The 13,618-nt window shown below is 61.9% G+C and overlaps 1 protein-coding gene across 1 annotated transcript in view; it reads left to right on the top strand.

Annotated features, from left to right (window-relative positions):
• The window catches only part of PEMT (phosphatidylethanolamine N-methyltransferase), a 46,429-nt gene that overhangs the window by 30,341 nt on the left and 2,470 nt on the right, over positions 1-13,618 (top strand). Inside the window, exons 3-5 of the mRNA XM_060135538.1 lie at positions 6,563-6,678; positions 10,739-10,884; positions 12,620-12,731. Coding sequence (XP_059991521.1) covers positions 6,563-6,678; positions 10,739-10,884; positions 12,620-12,731 — 374 coding nt within the window. The remainder of the gene's footprint in view (positions 1-6,562; positions 6,679-10,738; positions 10,885-12,619; positions 12,732-13,618) is intronic.

The raw sequence follows: 13,618 nt of genomic DNA, 5'->3' as shown, positions 1-13,618 counted from the left end.
GGCTCCTTCTCAGCAAAAGCTACAAATGCAAAAGCACTCGGCCTTTGCTTCCGTTTGGAGATGTTTACTGAGCCCCGGAACACGCCCAGGCCCCCAGGTGGAGAGCCCGGACTAGACGGTGGCCGGCCTCCCTCCTGCCGGGTTCAGGGCCGCGGGGGCTGCAGGGAGAGGTTCTGGCAGACGGGTGCCCGCGTGGTCCCAGTTCTGCCGGCCCTCACCGCCCGGGACGCGGGCACAGCAGGCTTTCCTCACCTGTGGGCGGCACTCCGCCGCCCCCGCTTGTCCCCCCAGAAGGAGGCAGACAGCGCCGCAGTCTCCTCCAGACACGTGTCAACTCCCGGACTCTCACAGCAGCGCTACGAGGTGCGACGTCGCTGCTTGGCTCCCTCTTCCGGGTCAGGAAACTGAGGCAGAGAGAGGGGCTGCGACGCCCCCGGGTCACACGGCTGGTAGGCAGAGGAGCTCGTGGGCGAACCTGGGACCCGGCACCCAGCCCACCTGCCGTCCTCCGGGCGCTGGGTCCCCACCCAGCAGTCAGTCCTTTAAGGAGCGTGGGGACCGCTGCCTCACTTCACGGACACGTGGGGCGTCTGAGAGGCTGGGGGCGGTCCAGAGCAGCCCCCCCCCCCCTCCGCCGCGCTGTAGAGGTGCTCGGGGCACAGGTTCCTCCTGCGGCCCTGGCTTTTGTCCTGTGGAGCCATCTGGGCTTTGAGTTATCACTGTTAAATTACATGTACCAATCAAAGCAAGCACTTCCTGTGTTTTTTCCCCATTTTCTTTTCACGAGAACACTCTAGCACAACATCAGCCTGTAGTAGGGCCCCCAGTAAGAGCTGGACGTACGGATACATGGGTGCTTGTGGGTGGGTGGATGGATCGAGAGGAAAGACTTCTCATGCTTCCAGCGCTGGAGGCTCTCTGCTCTGTGGACCACAGGCCCTGAAAAGACCCCCCCGAGTCCACCTCTGTCCTTGTGGCCTCACCCCCATGCCCCATCGTTTCAGTTGCTGTCACCCACGCTCACTGTGTCCCCAGCGAGATGCTCGGACAGTGCGGGACGCTTGGCGGGTCCTGGTTCTAACAGGTGCCACTGGGCTGTCAGCCTCCCTGTGTGAGGGTGTCCCAGGGGACACTGTTACCTGGCCCTGGGCGAGCATGCGGTCCCTGTGACTGTCTGTGGTCAGTACCACTGGTGTTTCAGGCAGAGGACACGGCCCACGGGCGCACAGTCTGCGACAACTGGCCAGGGTCCAGGCCTGCTGAGCCCGCGGAGACCCCCCTGGCTCAGACACAGGAGTTCCAGGTCCTGAGTCAATGACGTTACCCGTCAACACTCTGATCCCTGCGCCTCAAACCCAGCAGGCCTCCTCTGAGTGTGGGGACACAGCGCCCTGCGAAGCTGGTGGCTCCTAGCTCAAAGGCCTCGCGTGTCTTGGGAACGTGTTTTTTCTCCTTCCCTGTGGACGCTGGCGAGTTGGCTTTGCAGTTAACGGGGCTGCCCATCCGGCGGGCATGCGGCTGTTGTCTCCCTGCCGCCCCCCCGCATGAGCCTGTAGGAGCCCGACCCCACATGGGACGCCTGCTCCCACCCCGGGCGTGGCTGCGGCCGGGGTTGCCGTGCAGGGTGGAAGCCCCCATAGCCTCAGTGTCCAGATTTTTCACCTCAAATTGGATGCCTGGGTTTTTGTTTTTTAATTAATGTATTTATTTTTGGCTGCATTGGGTCTTCGCTGCTGTTTGCGGGCTTCTCATTGCAGTGGCCTCTCTTGTTGCAGAGCACGGGCTCTAGGCGCGCGGGCTCAGTAGTTGTGGCGCGCGGGTTTCGTTGCTCCGCGGCATGTGGGATCTTCCCGGACCAGGGCTCGAACCCGTGTCCCCTGCACTGGCAGGCGGGTTCTTAACTACTGCGCCACCAGGGAAGCCCCAGATGCCTGGGTTTTAATGTGGAAATTCTAAATGGTGTTGAATTGTTGGGTCAAATATATTTTTTTATTATTATTTATTTATTTATTTTTTATTGGAGTATAGTTGCTTCACAATATTGTGTTAATTTATACTGTACAGCAAAGTGAATACAGCAAAGTGAATCAGCTACACGTATACACATATCCCGTTTTTTTGGATTTCCTTCCCATTTAGGTCACCACAGAGCACTGAGTTCCCCACGTTATGCAGCAGGTTCTCACATAGCATCAATAGTGTACATGTGTCAGTTCCAGTCTCCCAATTCATCCCGCCCCTCCTCCCCGCCTTGGTGTCCATACGTTTGTTCTCTACGTTTGTGTCTCTGTTTCTGCCCTGCAAATAAGATCGTCTGTACCAGTTTTTCAGATTCCACACATATGCGTTAATATATGATATTTTTCTCTTCCTGACTTACTTACGTCACTCTGTATGACAGTCTCTAGGTCCATCCACGTCTCTACAAATGACCCAATTGCGTTCTTTTTCATGGCTGGGTAATATTCCATTGTATATACGTACCACATCTTCTTTATCCATTCCTCTGTTGATGGACAGATATTTTTAAATAACGTGGGTTTGACCAAAACACCTCTGGGCTACGCCTTACGCCCTCTGAGCCCCAGGACGCGGGCCTCGGGCTGCCGGGGGGAACAGAGCCATCTCCTTTACAGGCAGACCCAGCACCATCAGTGTGGCCGAGTGGGACCCGGAGGGGACCGAGACGCAGGGGCTGCTCTTGGAATCAGGGCCCCTGGGGGAGGGGCCCTCTCCACCCGGACGAGGCCCTGGTGCTGGCGTGTGGCCATCCATCGCCCGCTGGCTCTTCCCCGCACACTGGGAGGTGGATAAGGAGTCACTGGCCCGTTTGTCGCATTTCCCTGCTGACTCGGTTGACGGAATGTACAGCTGGCGGCTGGCGGTCAGGGACAAATTCCCCCGATTTCCATCCATCCCAGTCCCCTCCTGCCCCGGCAGCCTCCTTCCTGGCCCAGATTCTGTGGGAGAGGTTTGCAAAAAAAAATCAACATTTTGGGGAAGAGGCCTACCCGTTACAGAGGTGAGCTGGTGACCCTGCCCGGGGTGCGTGCAAGGTGGCCCAAGGTGGCAAACGCAGAACCAGCCCAGTTCACTTGGATTTCAGGGAAACAACAAATGGGAGCTACATTTGGGGCAACTTGTACTGAATTATTTGTTCTTTATATGAGATCCAGGTTCACCTGGGGGCCTGTGTTTCTCCGGCAGCCCTCGGGAGAGGGAACGTGAGTGTGGGGTAGGGCCAGGGGCTGGGCCAGGGCATCTCCATTTTGGGGTCCTGGCAACCTAGAAGCCAGGCCAAGTCAGGAGGGTGACGGCAGAGCGTCTGGTCATCCCGCTTCGCACCAGTCACTCGGCCCCCGGGGTGCTGACCCGCCTCATCTCACGGCCCAGCCCGCGGTGGCCAGTCCCCTGTGCTCAGCTCCACTGCCTGCTTCCGGGCCCCTAATCCGATGAAGTGTGCAGCTGGGCCCCGAGGAAGGCCAGGCGGGACATTAACCTCGGACCCAGCGAGGCTCCTGGCTGCTGCTTTATTGATTGCCTTGAAATAACAACCCGTCTAAGGCTGGCCAGCCTGGAGGCAGACAGCTGCTGGCGAATCGGATTCGCTGTTTCCCCTCCTCCCTCTCCCACCTTTTGTCTCTGGGTTGCTCAGAAAGTGCAGTTATGACCCCGCCGTTTCCCAGGTGAAGGAGCAGGCGTTGGGGGGCCATCTGGGAGGCCAAGGCTGGCAGAGCGGTCCCCAAAGGGCCTTTGGTGGAAAGACGCTCCACCGTCCGCGAAGCAGCGGGGGGCCCAGCCCGGAGTCCGGAGGTCCCGGCGCCCGGTTCGATCGGCTGAAGCTCGGCCCCCTCCGCTGCCCAGGGCTCTGGGCTGGGGTGCAGCCGGTCACGGCCCCCTTGGGTACAGGGGAGAGGCCCCTCCTTCAGGGGCCGGACCCGGCGTGTTGTGAGCAGAAGAGTCTGCCCGGGTGGGTGACGTGTGTGGCCGTTCTCATCTGTCCCTAGAGCTCAGATTCGACAGGGACGGGATGTTCAGGAATCAGCTCTGTTGAGCTAGAGTGTGTATACAATACAGTAAACACATTCTAATGTAGTTTGAGTCTTGACAAATGTATACGCCTGTGTCACCACCGCCCTGATCAAGACCCTAACCCTTCCTTCCCCAGACGTGCTCTCCCGCCCCTTCCTAGTCAGACCCCCAGCCCAGCCGCCGCGGCTCTGCTTCGTCACCGTGGTGGGCTCTGCCCTCCAGGCCTTTGCGAGGATGGAGGCTCCTCCTGCGCTGCATGAAGCCGATGACAGCCGTCCTCTGGATGGACCACACTTCGTCCACGTGCCCCGTTCGGTGGGTGGCCGGTTCGGGGTGGGGGCAGAGCGCGGAACATGCCTGCACCGACAAACGCGGGGGACTCTGGGTCTGGCGCCCGGGGCTTGTGCTCCCGCACCGGGCCTGCAGGAGGGGTGAGGACGTGGTACTACGCGGTTTCCCACCCATTTCAGTGTCCTTTTGAAAGCGTTAGCTCGTCAGCTGGGAGGAAAAATCAATGGCCTTTAAAGCTGCATCTTGAAATCCCATACCAGGAACAAGGTTTTGTGACAAAGACAGGATGTTTGAAGGACAACTGGGCCCCTTCAGATAGAAGGGACCCTGGGCCCGGAGTCTCGGGGTCACTCGGGTGCTCCTCTTTGTGGCTGAGTGACCCCCCTCCACCCCAGTCACTTCTGAGGGGCCCCGTCTTCCCGACGTGTAAACGGACCTCATCCCACCCACCCCAGGCTTCTTTTTTTTTTCTTAACATCTTTATTGGAATATAATTGCTTTACAACGATGTGTTAGTTTTTTTTTTATATATATAAATTTATTTATTTATTTATGTTTGGCTGCGTTGGGTCTTTGCTGCTGCGCGCGGACTTTCTCTAGTTGCGGCGGGCAGGGGCTGCTCTTAATTGCGGTGTGCGGGCTTCTCATCGCGTTGGCTTCTCTTGTCGCGGAGCATGGGCTCTAGGCCCGCGGGCTTCGGTAGTTGTGGCTCGCAGGCTCTAGGGCGCACGGGCTCAGTTGCTCCACGGCATGTGGGATCTTCCCGGACCAGGGCTCGAACCTGTGTCCCCTGCATTGGCAGGTGGATTCTCAACCACTGCGCCACCAGGGGAGTCCCAGTGTGTTCGTTTCTGCTTTATAACAAAGTGAATCAGCTATTCAGTTTTTCACCATTGAGAACGATGTTGGCTGTGGGTTGGTGATATACGGCCTTTATTATGTGGAGGTAGGTTCCCTCTATGCCTACTTTCTGGAGGGTGTTGAATTTTGTCGAAAGCTGTTTCTGCATCTGTTGAGGTAATCATACGGTTTTTTTCCTTCAGTCTGTTAATATGGTGTATCACATTGATTGATTTGCGTATATTGAAGAATCCTTCCATCCCTGGGATAAACCCCACTTGATCCTGGTGTATGATCCTTATAATGTGCTGCTGGATTCCGTCTGTTAGTATTTTGTTGAGGATTTTTGCATCCATGTTCATCAGTGCTGTCGGCCCAGGCTTGTTTTGAGTGTTAAGTGAGCGCAGGTAAAAGCACTTAAATCGTCAGGTGCTGAATCGACGGTTGTGATTTTTATTGTTGGCGTTGGCATCCCTCGCTTCTTGGGACATCAGCGCCCCTCCCAGCTCACTCTGCCTGGACGTCCCATGCACCCTTGTGGCTTGAGTCTCGGGTCCATGTGTGAAAGCAGGCTGCTTCCTCCGGCCAAGGACACTTTGCGTCCACTTTCCCGACGGACAGTCACCCTGCAAGGACCTCCCTTCACCCCTCGGTGGGTTCCCTTTGGTCCAGCTGCTTTGGAGGGGACTGTCCCCCAGGGGCCCCAGAAGGAAACGTGTGCAGGTTCCTGTCCTGAAGGCCGACCACCCAGACGCCCCCGCGACTTTGAGCAAGTTGGCCCGTCTGGCTTTCGTGCCACAGGGACAGGCAGGCAGCCGTGGAGACGGCAGAGGCGGGAGGGAGCTGAGGGGCCGCCCTCAACTTGGCTCCGCTGTCGGCTGCCGAAGGTCGAGATTTCAGGCGTGACGAGCTTGAAAAAATAAAGGCAGGCTTCTGTGGCTAAAAGTTAAAAGCTGGAAAGTCTGTTTTTGGCGGCGCACTGGGGTGTAGGGCTGAGGGCCCCGGACCCGGTGGGAGCGCCCCGCGGATGGTGGCGCTGGGCCACGTCCGCAGGCTCCCTGCCCTCCGCGGTCCCCTGTGTCATGCAGTGGGCGACCCGAGTGTGTGCCAGGCCGTGGGCAGAGGAAGCCAGGACGGCAGCGGGCCGCGCGGGCTCAGGGCCGCCCCTGCCCCCGTGTTTGTCGTGTTTGCCGGGAGAGGCTGCTTCCGGGAGCACCTTGTGGTCCGTCCGTACAGGACTCGCAGGGTGGATGCCCCACGGGGCTGGGCTGAGAACCCCCGGCTGCCAGCCGCATCCCCCCATCCCCCCTCCTCCTGACCCCTCCACCCCGCTCCCGCCCTGCACCGTGACCCTCCGCGCAGGCCTCACACGCAGGCTGCTTCTCTCTCCGCTGCGTAGGTCGCGAGATGGGAACATAAGACCCGAAAGCTGAGCGGGGCCTTCGGGTCCCCCCACCTGGCCTGCTGCACCCTGGGCGGCGCCATCCTGCTTCTCAACGTGCTGCGCTCCCACTGGTAAGACCCCCGCCCCCGGCCCTGCGCGCCTGCGGGAGGGGCAGCCCGACCGCACGGAACCCCGTCCCCTCCACGAGAGTCCCAGCCGCCCGGGAAGGCTCGTGCGGGGGTCAGGCGGCACCCGGGACGTGGAAGGAAAACGGGAGCCGCGAGCTGTTGGGGGGTGGGGGGCGCAAACGGATGACGACCAGGGAGCGAACGGATGGACTGTTGACTTTCACTGTGCAGGGGCTGCTCTGAGCTGGGCTAACCTCGCTCGCCTGGCTCTGCTGGCTGAGAGGTGCCCGCACAGGGCAGCGAGCAGTGACCTCGGGGGGTGGGGGAGAGGACAGCCCTGCGGGCTCTGTGTCGGCTCCTGAAACCCTCCCGCGGGCTTGGCTGCTGGTGCGTTTGTGCTGCACTCCGGCCTTCCTCCCCCAGTTACTCTCTAGAAACTCAGCCTGGGGGGAGAGGAGACCCAAACGGCCCCACCTGGGCTGCAGGCCAGCCCAGGTGCTACCTTTCGGCTCGATTGAATTTTTTTTTTTTTCCTGTTTTCTTCCCTAACGAGCCTTTGCAGATACTCTGGCCCTTCTGAATGAGTGAATGAATGAATGAACGGGTGAGCGAACGCGTGAGTGCCCGAGTGGGCACATTCCATCCCCGCCGGCCGCTTTCTTCCTGGCAGTCACCGAGGAGGCATCTAGAGCTCCCGAAACATCAGTCTGTTTAGGATGCAGGACCTGCCTTTCCCCGAACAGAATGTGCTGTTTCCGGTTCTAGACTTCTGCGTTCTTGGCTTCCTGAGTCCAAGATGTAAAGAGAAAACCCCAATCGGGCTCTCCTCAGCCTGGTACCTGTTGGCCCAGAACCCTGGGCCAGCCCCAGCTGCTGTTTCTGGGGGATGGAGGCTGACAGTCCCTCCCGCCCTGCAGGTGGGCTGCGCCCAGGTGGGCAGCCAGGCGGGGGCCGGGGCAGCAGAGGGGCGGAGGGTGAGGTGATGGAGAGCCCGGCGGCCCAAGGGCTGAAGGGGGCCCCCTGGGGCCTCGACCCAAGCCCCCCCCTTTGCCAGCGCTCCGTAGAGGCAGGTGGCTTTAGACGAGCCCCTCTCCCTGTCCGTCCTGCTTCTGTACCCTGAGGGCCAAGCCCCGAGGGCCGACGGCCTCTTCCTGTCCCTCCTGTTTCTTCTTGTGTCCTGGGCCCTTAGGAGGCCTGGGAGGAAGTGACCCCAGGTCCAGCGCCCTCCCCACCGTCCAGGCCCCTGTGTCAGTGCCGGCCAGGCCTGGTGTCTGGCTGAGCTGGCCACCCAGGGAATCTGGGGGGAGAGAAAGGACGCCCCCCCCCCGCCCCCCGCAGGCCTGTTTCCTCTTCTCCCCTCTCGGGTCCTCCTCCCGGTTGCCCCCTGCTGACAGGTCTGGGTGGTCTGGCTGGGGCTCTGCGGAGGGGCTCTGTGGGAGTCCCGCCCCCTTCCCTAGCACCCTTCACCTGTCGCTTTATGTGGTTCCTGCAGGGAGGGTGGGGGTGGGTGTGTGTGTGTGTGTGTGGGTGTGTGTGTGTGTGTGTGTGTGTGTGTGTGTGTGTGTGTGTGTGTGTGTGTGTGTGTGTGTGTGTGTCCGTGTGTGTCCGTTTCAGCCATCTTAAGGTGTACTTTTGTGGTGCTCAGGACCTCACCATGTGAATGGGTGTCCGTCAGTCACGGGCTGAGGCGCAGCGGACAGGAGCCGGGCTGTGCTGGGGGGAGCAAGCCTCCGCCCACACCTGTGTGCTCGTTGCCTGAGGGCAGGTCCCTGCGGGTGGACCAGCGCACTGGCGGGGTGTCAGCACGGGTGGCTCTGTCCCTGTGGCCATCTGGGTGCCAGCCGTTGCTGCCTCAGAGTCCAGCTGGAGCTGCTCAAGGACATGGTCAGGACAGGCCTGATGGCTGAGTGGCCGCACGAAGGAGCAGTGAATGGGGCAGACAGACGGGAACAGCTCCCTGCAGAGCAGGCCGGGCAGCCGGTGCAGGGGGAGCACAGAGAGATCGGGTGGGGCCTCCCCCAGGCTCATGGGCGGGGGACAGGACTCAGCTCCTGTGGCTGCAGGACCGAGGCGCTCATCCTGGAGTCTGTGCCCTCCCCCAGCAGGGCGGGCGCCTTCCTCCAGGCCAGCGGGAGAGTCTCTCTGACCTCCAAAGCCTCTTTGAAAGGGCCCCAGGGTAACATTTCCGGTGAAATGCCCTGGCCTCGCACCACCAGATACTGGCACCCCCGGTGTTCACAGGGCAGCCCACCCTCCAGGGGAGGGGTCGTGGGGTTATGCAGAGCAGGGTGAGCCTGGTTATCAGCCTGGGCTCCTCCCCCTTCCTTTCCCCAACCGGGCGGATTTGTAAGACCACAGACCCTCTCTTGGCTGTGATGGGTTTGGGGAACACTTTGGAAAGGTGATGTGTTGATCAAATGTACAGAATCAGTACAGCATCGGAGCCCTAAATTCCACATGGTTTTTCACAGGTGGAAAATGTTACCCATGTGAACATTTTTTTTGATTTTGTGGTTGTATGCTTATTTTAATGTGTGTTAGAAAACACAAGTGAGCCTGTCAGATGCTACTCTCGTGGACAGTTTTGCTTGGTGTGGGTTGAAGAACCGGGAGCTTAGTGCCCCGAGCCCGAGACGGTGTCGCCTGCACGTCCCCGAGCGGCTGGGGTTCCCTGGGCTTATCGGCTGCGGATAGAAATGGGCACCAAGTGGGACACCCCTCCCCATCTCCACCCATGTTCCGGGGTTTCTGGGGAGCAGAATGCAGACAGCTTTGTCACATTGGTGACCAAAAGCTCAGTCCAGGTTTTAAAAGCAGAACTAGAGACATGGATGAGGCTCTCCACTCGCACCCCCAGCGCAGAAAACCCCAAAAGAAACCGCGTCTCCTCCGTGGGCTCACAGCTCGGGCCCCGCCCAGCGTGCCTGTCCTGCTTCGTCTCATGGTGTCACCCTCAGTTCACTCCCCTGTCCCTGAGCTCTGTGGGCAGAGCGCAGCAGGTCACATACCTCCCAGTGTCACCATCACAGGGGTGAAAACTGAGCCTGGGGCACCCAGGCCTGTCTGAACCCAGTGCCACTCTTCTGCCTGAGCCCATGGCGCTTCCATCGGGTCGCCATGCGGTGCCCCCACTAGAACTTGGGGCCGCAGGCGGCCTAGCGATGGACGGGGGGGGGGGGGCCCGGCATGCCTCGCTGCCCTAGGTTTGGGGGTCGGGGGTCAGCCTGGGCGGGGGCTGAGCGGAAGTGGGTCATCCACGTGGAGGCCTGAGCGCCTCCCCCACCCCACTCACGCACACTCGCTCTGCCGCGTGGTCCCTAGCACTCTGGTGGCCAAGGAGCCAGGGGCCTGCAGGTGGGCTCTGCTGGGCCAGGGCCCACCTGCTGCCCACGCCCGGCCCCTCCCACTCCACTGCCTGCAGACAGGAGAGGGGGAGGGGCGGAGGCTGCTGGTCTCTCAGAGCTGGGGGTGGGGAGGGGGGCACGGCTCGGCCACCTAGCACAACACTGCGTGTGCGCGGCCCTGAGCCAATCCCAGCGGCTCAGCCTGGAGCTGCAGGGTGACCCTGAGCCCGGGCAGCAGGAGGGGTGGGTGGAGAGCAGGGGGTGTGGGCAGCGTGACCGGTGGCCAGGTGTGCCCTGACACATGTGTGCCACTGTTTGACAGGTCACCATGCAGGCCTCTGCCCACGGCGTCCTGTTTGCTGTTCAAACAGACGCTTCTCCCTCTCTCCCTGCCCCCCTTCTTCCTTTGCGGGGAGGGGAGGCGAAGGGAGGGGGCTGCTTTTCCTCTGGCTACTGAACACGTACTGGGACCCCTTCTGCCTGGCGTGGGCTGGGGCCAGGGAGATGCTCGGGGCAGGAGGCGCCGCTGTTCTCCACGGGCTGAATGTAGTTCGGGCGGCCCCCCTGCAGCCCACTTCACTCGCTTTCGGCACCCGCCTTGCACCGAGTTCGACACTCCTGGCCCGGCTACTCTGGGGACCCCAGGGGGTGGGGGCGGGAGGGGCAGGGTGGCCCCTCTGCACAGCAGTGATCTGTCTCTCCCGTCTCCTGCCCCGCAGCTTCACGCAGGCCATGCTGAGCCAGCCCAGGATGCAGAGCCTGGACAACCCCTTGGCCTACCGCATGGGCCTGGCACTCCTGGGAGTGGGCGGCGTGTTTGTCCTTTCCAGTTTCCTGGCTCTGGGCTTCACAGGGACCTTCCTAGGTAAGACCCCCAGGGCGGGGGGCCGGGGCCCGGCTACCACCAGCTCCAGGCCGCCTTTGCTCCCCCAGGCCTTGGTCTGCCCTGCTCCGTTTGGGAGGCCGGGCTCTCAAACCCCATCCAGCTGCTTGGCCGCCAGGAAGGGCGGGATTTCTGTTCGCTGTGTGCGGGCTGCGAGCCGGAGCTGGCAACACATGGGGGGGCGCTGCGCCTTCTGCTTTCCCCACTGCCTGCGGCTCCGGTGCTTTGGGGCTGGGAGCCCAGTGCTGGCCTGGCTGGATGTCCTCCTGACGTCAACTCCCAGCAGCTTGGAAGCTCGGGAAGGGGAGCAGCCCGGGGGCAGGGTGGGTGCTGCAGGGGCCAGGGCAGCCCCGGGACTGGGGGAGGGGGAGGGGGCCACTGCCGCAGAGAGTGCCCTCCGGGCACACGGGGCACAGGGAGGTGACCCGGCTCTGACGGCCTGGTCAGGGGCTCCTGGGTCCTCCTCCCCTCGCCCCAGCCAGCTGTGGAGTCTTGGCCTCCATTCCCTGCAGTGCCTGGGGCGGCCTGGGGCTCTGCGGGCTGCAGCAGGGGTCCCACAGAAGACCCTCGGAAGGCAAATGAGACTTGTCGTCCTCTGGGGACCAGCACTTGGGCGAGGACCTGGCAGCAGCTGGAGGGAGCCCGGTGCTAGAGGAGGGTGTGCAGGTGCAGGCGGAACCCGGAGGGGTGGGGTGCAGGGCTGCGGGCGGGAGGGCAGGGTGGCTGGTGTGCAAGGGCCAGTGGGGCCAGAGTGGAAGGCCAGCCGGGGGCCACGTCGCACGTGTCCCGAGAGCCATGCAGGGGACTGAGGTGTCACTCCCGGGGAGAAGGGGGCCACAGGCGTGGTCTCCCAGCAACGAGGAGGCGACCGGTGGGTCCGAGCTGGGCTAGGGGGCAGGGAGGAGGTGGGGACCACGGTGTGGGCCTCATGGAGGGGGAGGGAAGGGTGGTGCTGTCGCCTCAGGTCAGGAGAGCCGGGGTGAGCAGCCCCACAGCAGAGGGCAGCAGGCGGGGGCAGCGCAGGGTCTGGAGGAGGGAGGGGGAAGGGCCCAGATACCAGCTGCTGCCGCGGAGAAACGGTGTGGAAACTCAAGGGGCCCACAGACTCTGGGATGTAGGGCATGGCGGCCGCTTCCCTCCGTGAGTCACCCCAAAGCTGGTCTCTGTGCCACCGGGAAGAAAGGTTCCCGCGGCTCCCCGGCCCCGAGCCCTCTGTCCCCAGACAGCGATGACGCCGCTGCCACTCCTGCCCTACCTGTGCCTGGGGCTCAAGGAACACGGGGAGGGGCCTTAGTGAGCAGCGCTGCGCCGGGCACTGCCTGCGTCTCATGCCTCTCAGGGAGGCTTCTCGGGGCGGCCACACGCTCCCCTGTGAGCGGCTCCAGGCCGGCTGGCGGGGCCCGGGGTGGGGGGCGGAGGGCGGAGATGGAGGCAGAGACGGTGAATAGCAGGCAGGCCTGCCTTGGACAGTGTGGGGGGAAGGGTCTACAGGAGGGGATGTGAGCTGAGGGAGATGGCAGAGGAGAGGCGTGCAGGGAGCGGGCAGTAGGCACCCCAGGCAGGGGTAACGGCGTGTGCAAAGGCACAGAGGCAGGAAGGAGCAGGTGGACGTGGAGACTCACAGTGCCGCGGCCCCTGGGGACCCCAGGCCCCTTCGCCTGGGATGGGGTGGCCAGGGTGTGACTCCCCCCCCCCGTCCTGCCCACCCTGTGCACAGGCGACTACTTCGGGATCCTGAAGGAGACCAGAGTGACCACGTTCCCATTCAGCGTCCTGGACAACCCCATGTACTGGGGCAGCACAGCCAACTACCTGGGCTGGGCCATCATGTAAGTCCCGGGCTCCCTCTGTGCCTCCTGGGCGATGGGTCAGCTCTCGTGCCACCGTGGAGCCCAGGGCACTGGTCAGGGTCCCCTTCCTAGAACTGGGGTCGGTAAACTCCCTGTTACAAGAGTGGGAGGTCCCCGGGCTGCAGGCAGGTGAAGGAATGGCCGTGGCTGGGGGCCCCACTGCCTTGTTCATGGACACTGAAATTAGAATTTCCCGTAATTTTCACGAGTCACAAAATATTCTTTTGATTTTTTAAAACAATTAAAACTGTAAAAGCTGTTCTTGGCCCGGGGCCTGCAGGCTGCTGACTCGGTGCTGGAACGTTTGGGCTGGGAGGCTCCCTGCCCACGGCCAGGCTCAGGGATCCGCGCCCTGCGGATGAGGCCCCGAGCCGACCTCCGTCTGCGTCGCCAGCTGTGGATGCCAGCAAGCGGCCCGCTGTCAAAGAGGTTGGCACAGGGCATCACGCCGCTCGTCCCCCAGAGCAGCTCCCGTTCGTCCATTTTCTGGATGAGGACTTCTTCCATAGAAAGTTGTTTTTGTAGAAAGTGTTCTGCTTGAAAACCACTTACCTAGAAGGTTACCAGTGCTCCCAGAGACCAGAAGGGCGACAGGACCCAAAGGAATGAATCAATGGTGGAAGGCCTGGAGCGAGCGAGACGTCCCCTCCCAGCCCCACCTTCGGGGGTGGCCCGGGATCCAATCACTGGGCTTTGAGTGACGAGGAGCTAGAGGGGCATGTGTGGGTCTGTGGGACACCCCCCAACCCCAGTCCCACTTCAGACCAGGCAGCCCCTGCCCACCTGCCTTCAGCCTGGCCCCTTTCACCTGCACTCAGGCAGTGGGATCCAGTGGGGCAGGCTTCACATCCCTGACTTACCCGCTC

Source organism: Lagenorhynchus albirostris, chromosome 20 (assembly GCF_949774975.1).
Source record: "Lagenorhynchus albirostris chromosome 20, mLagAlb1.1, whole genome shotgun sequence".
Taxonomy (NCBI): Eukaryota; Metazoa; Chordata; class Mammalia; order Artiodactyla; family Delphinidae; genus Lagenorhynchus; species Lagenorhynchus albirostris.
This window is presented reverse-complemented; position numbering and strand designations above follow the sequence as displayed.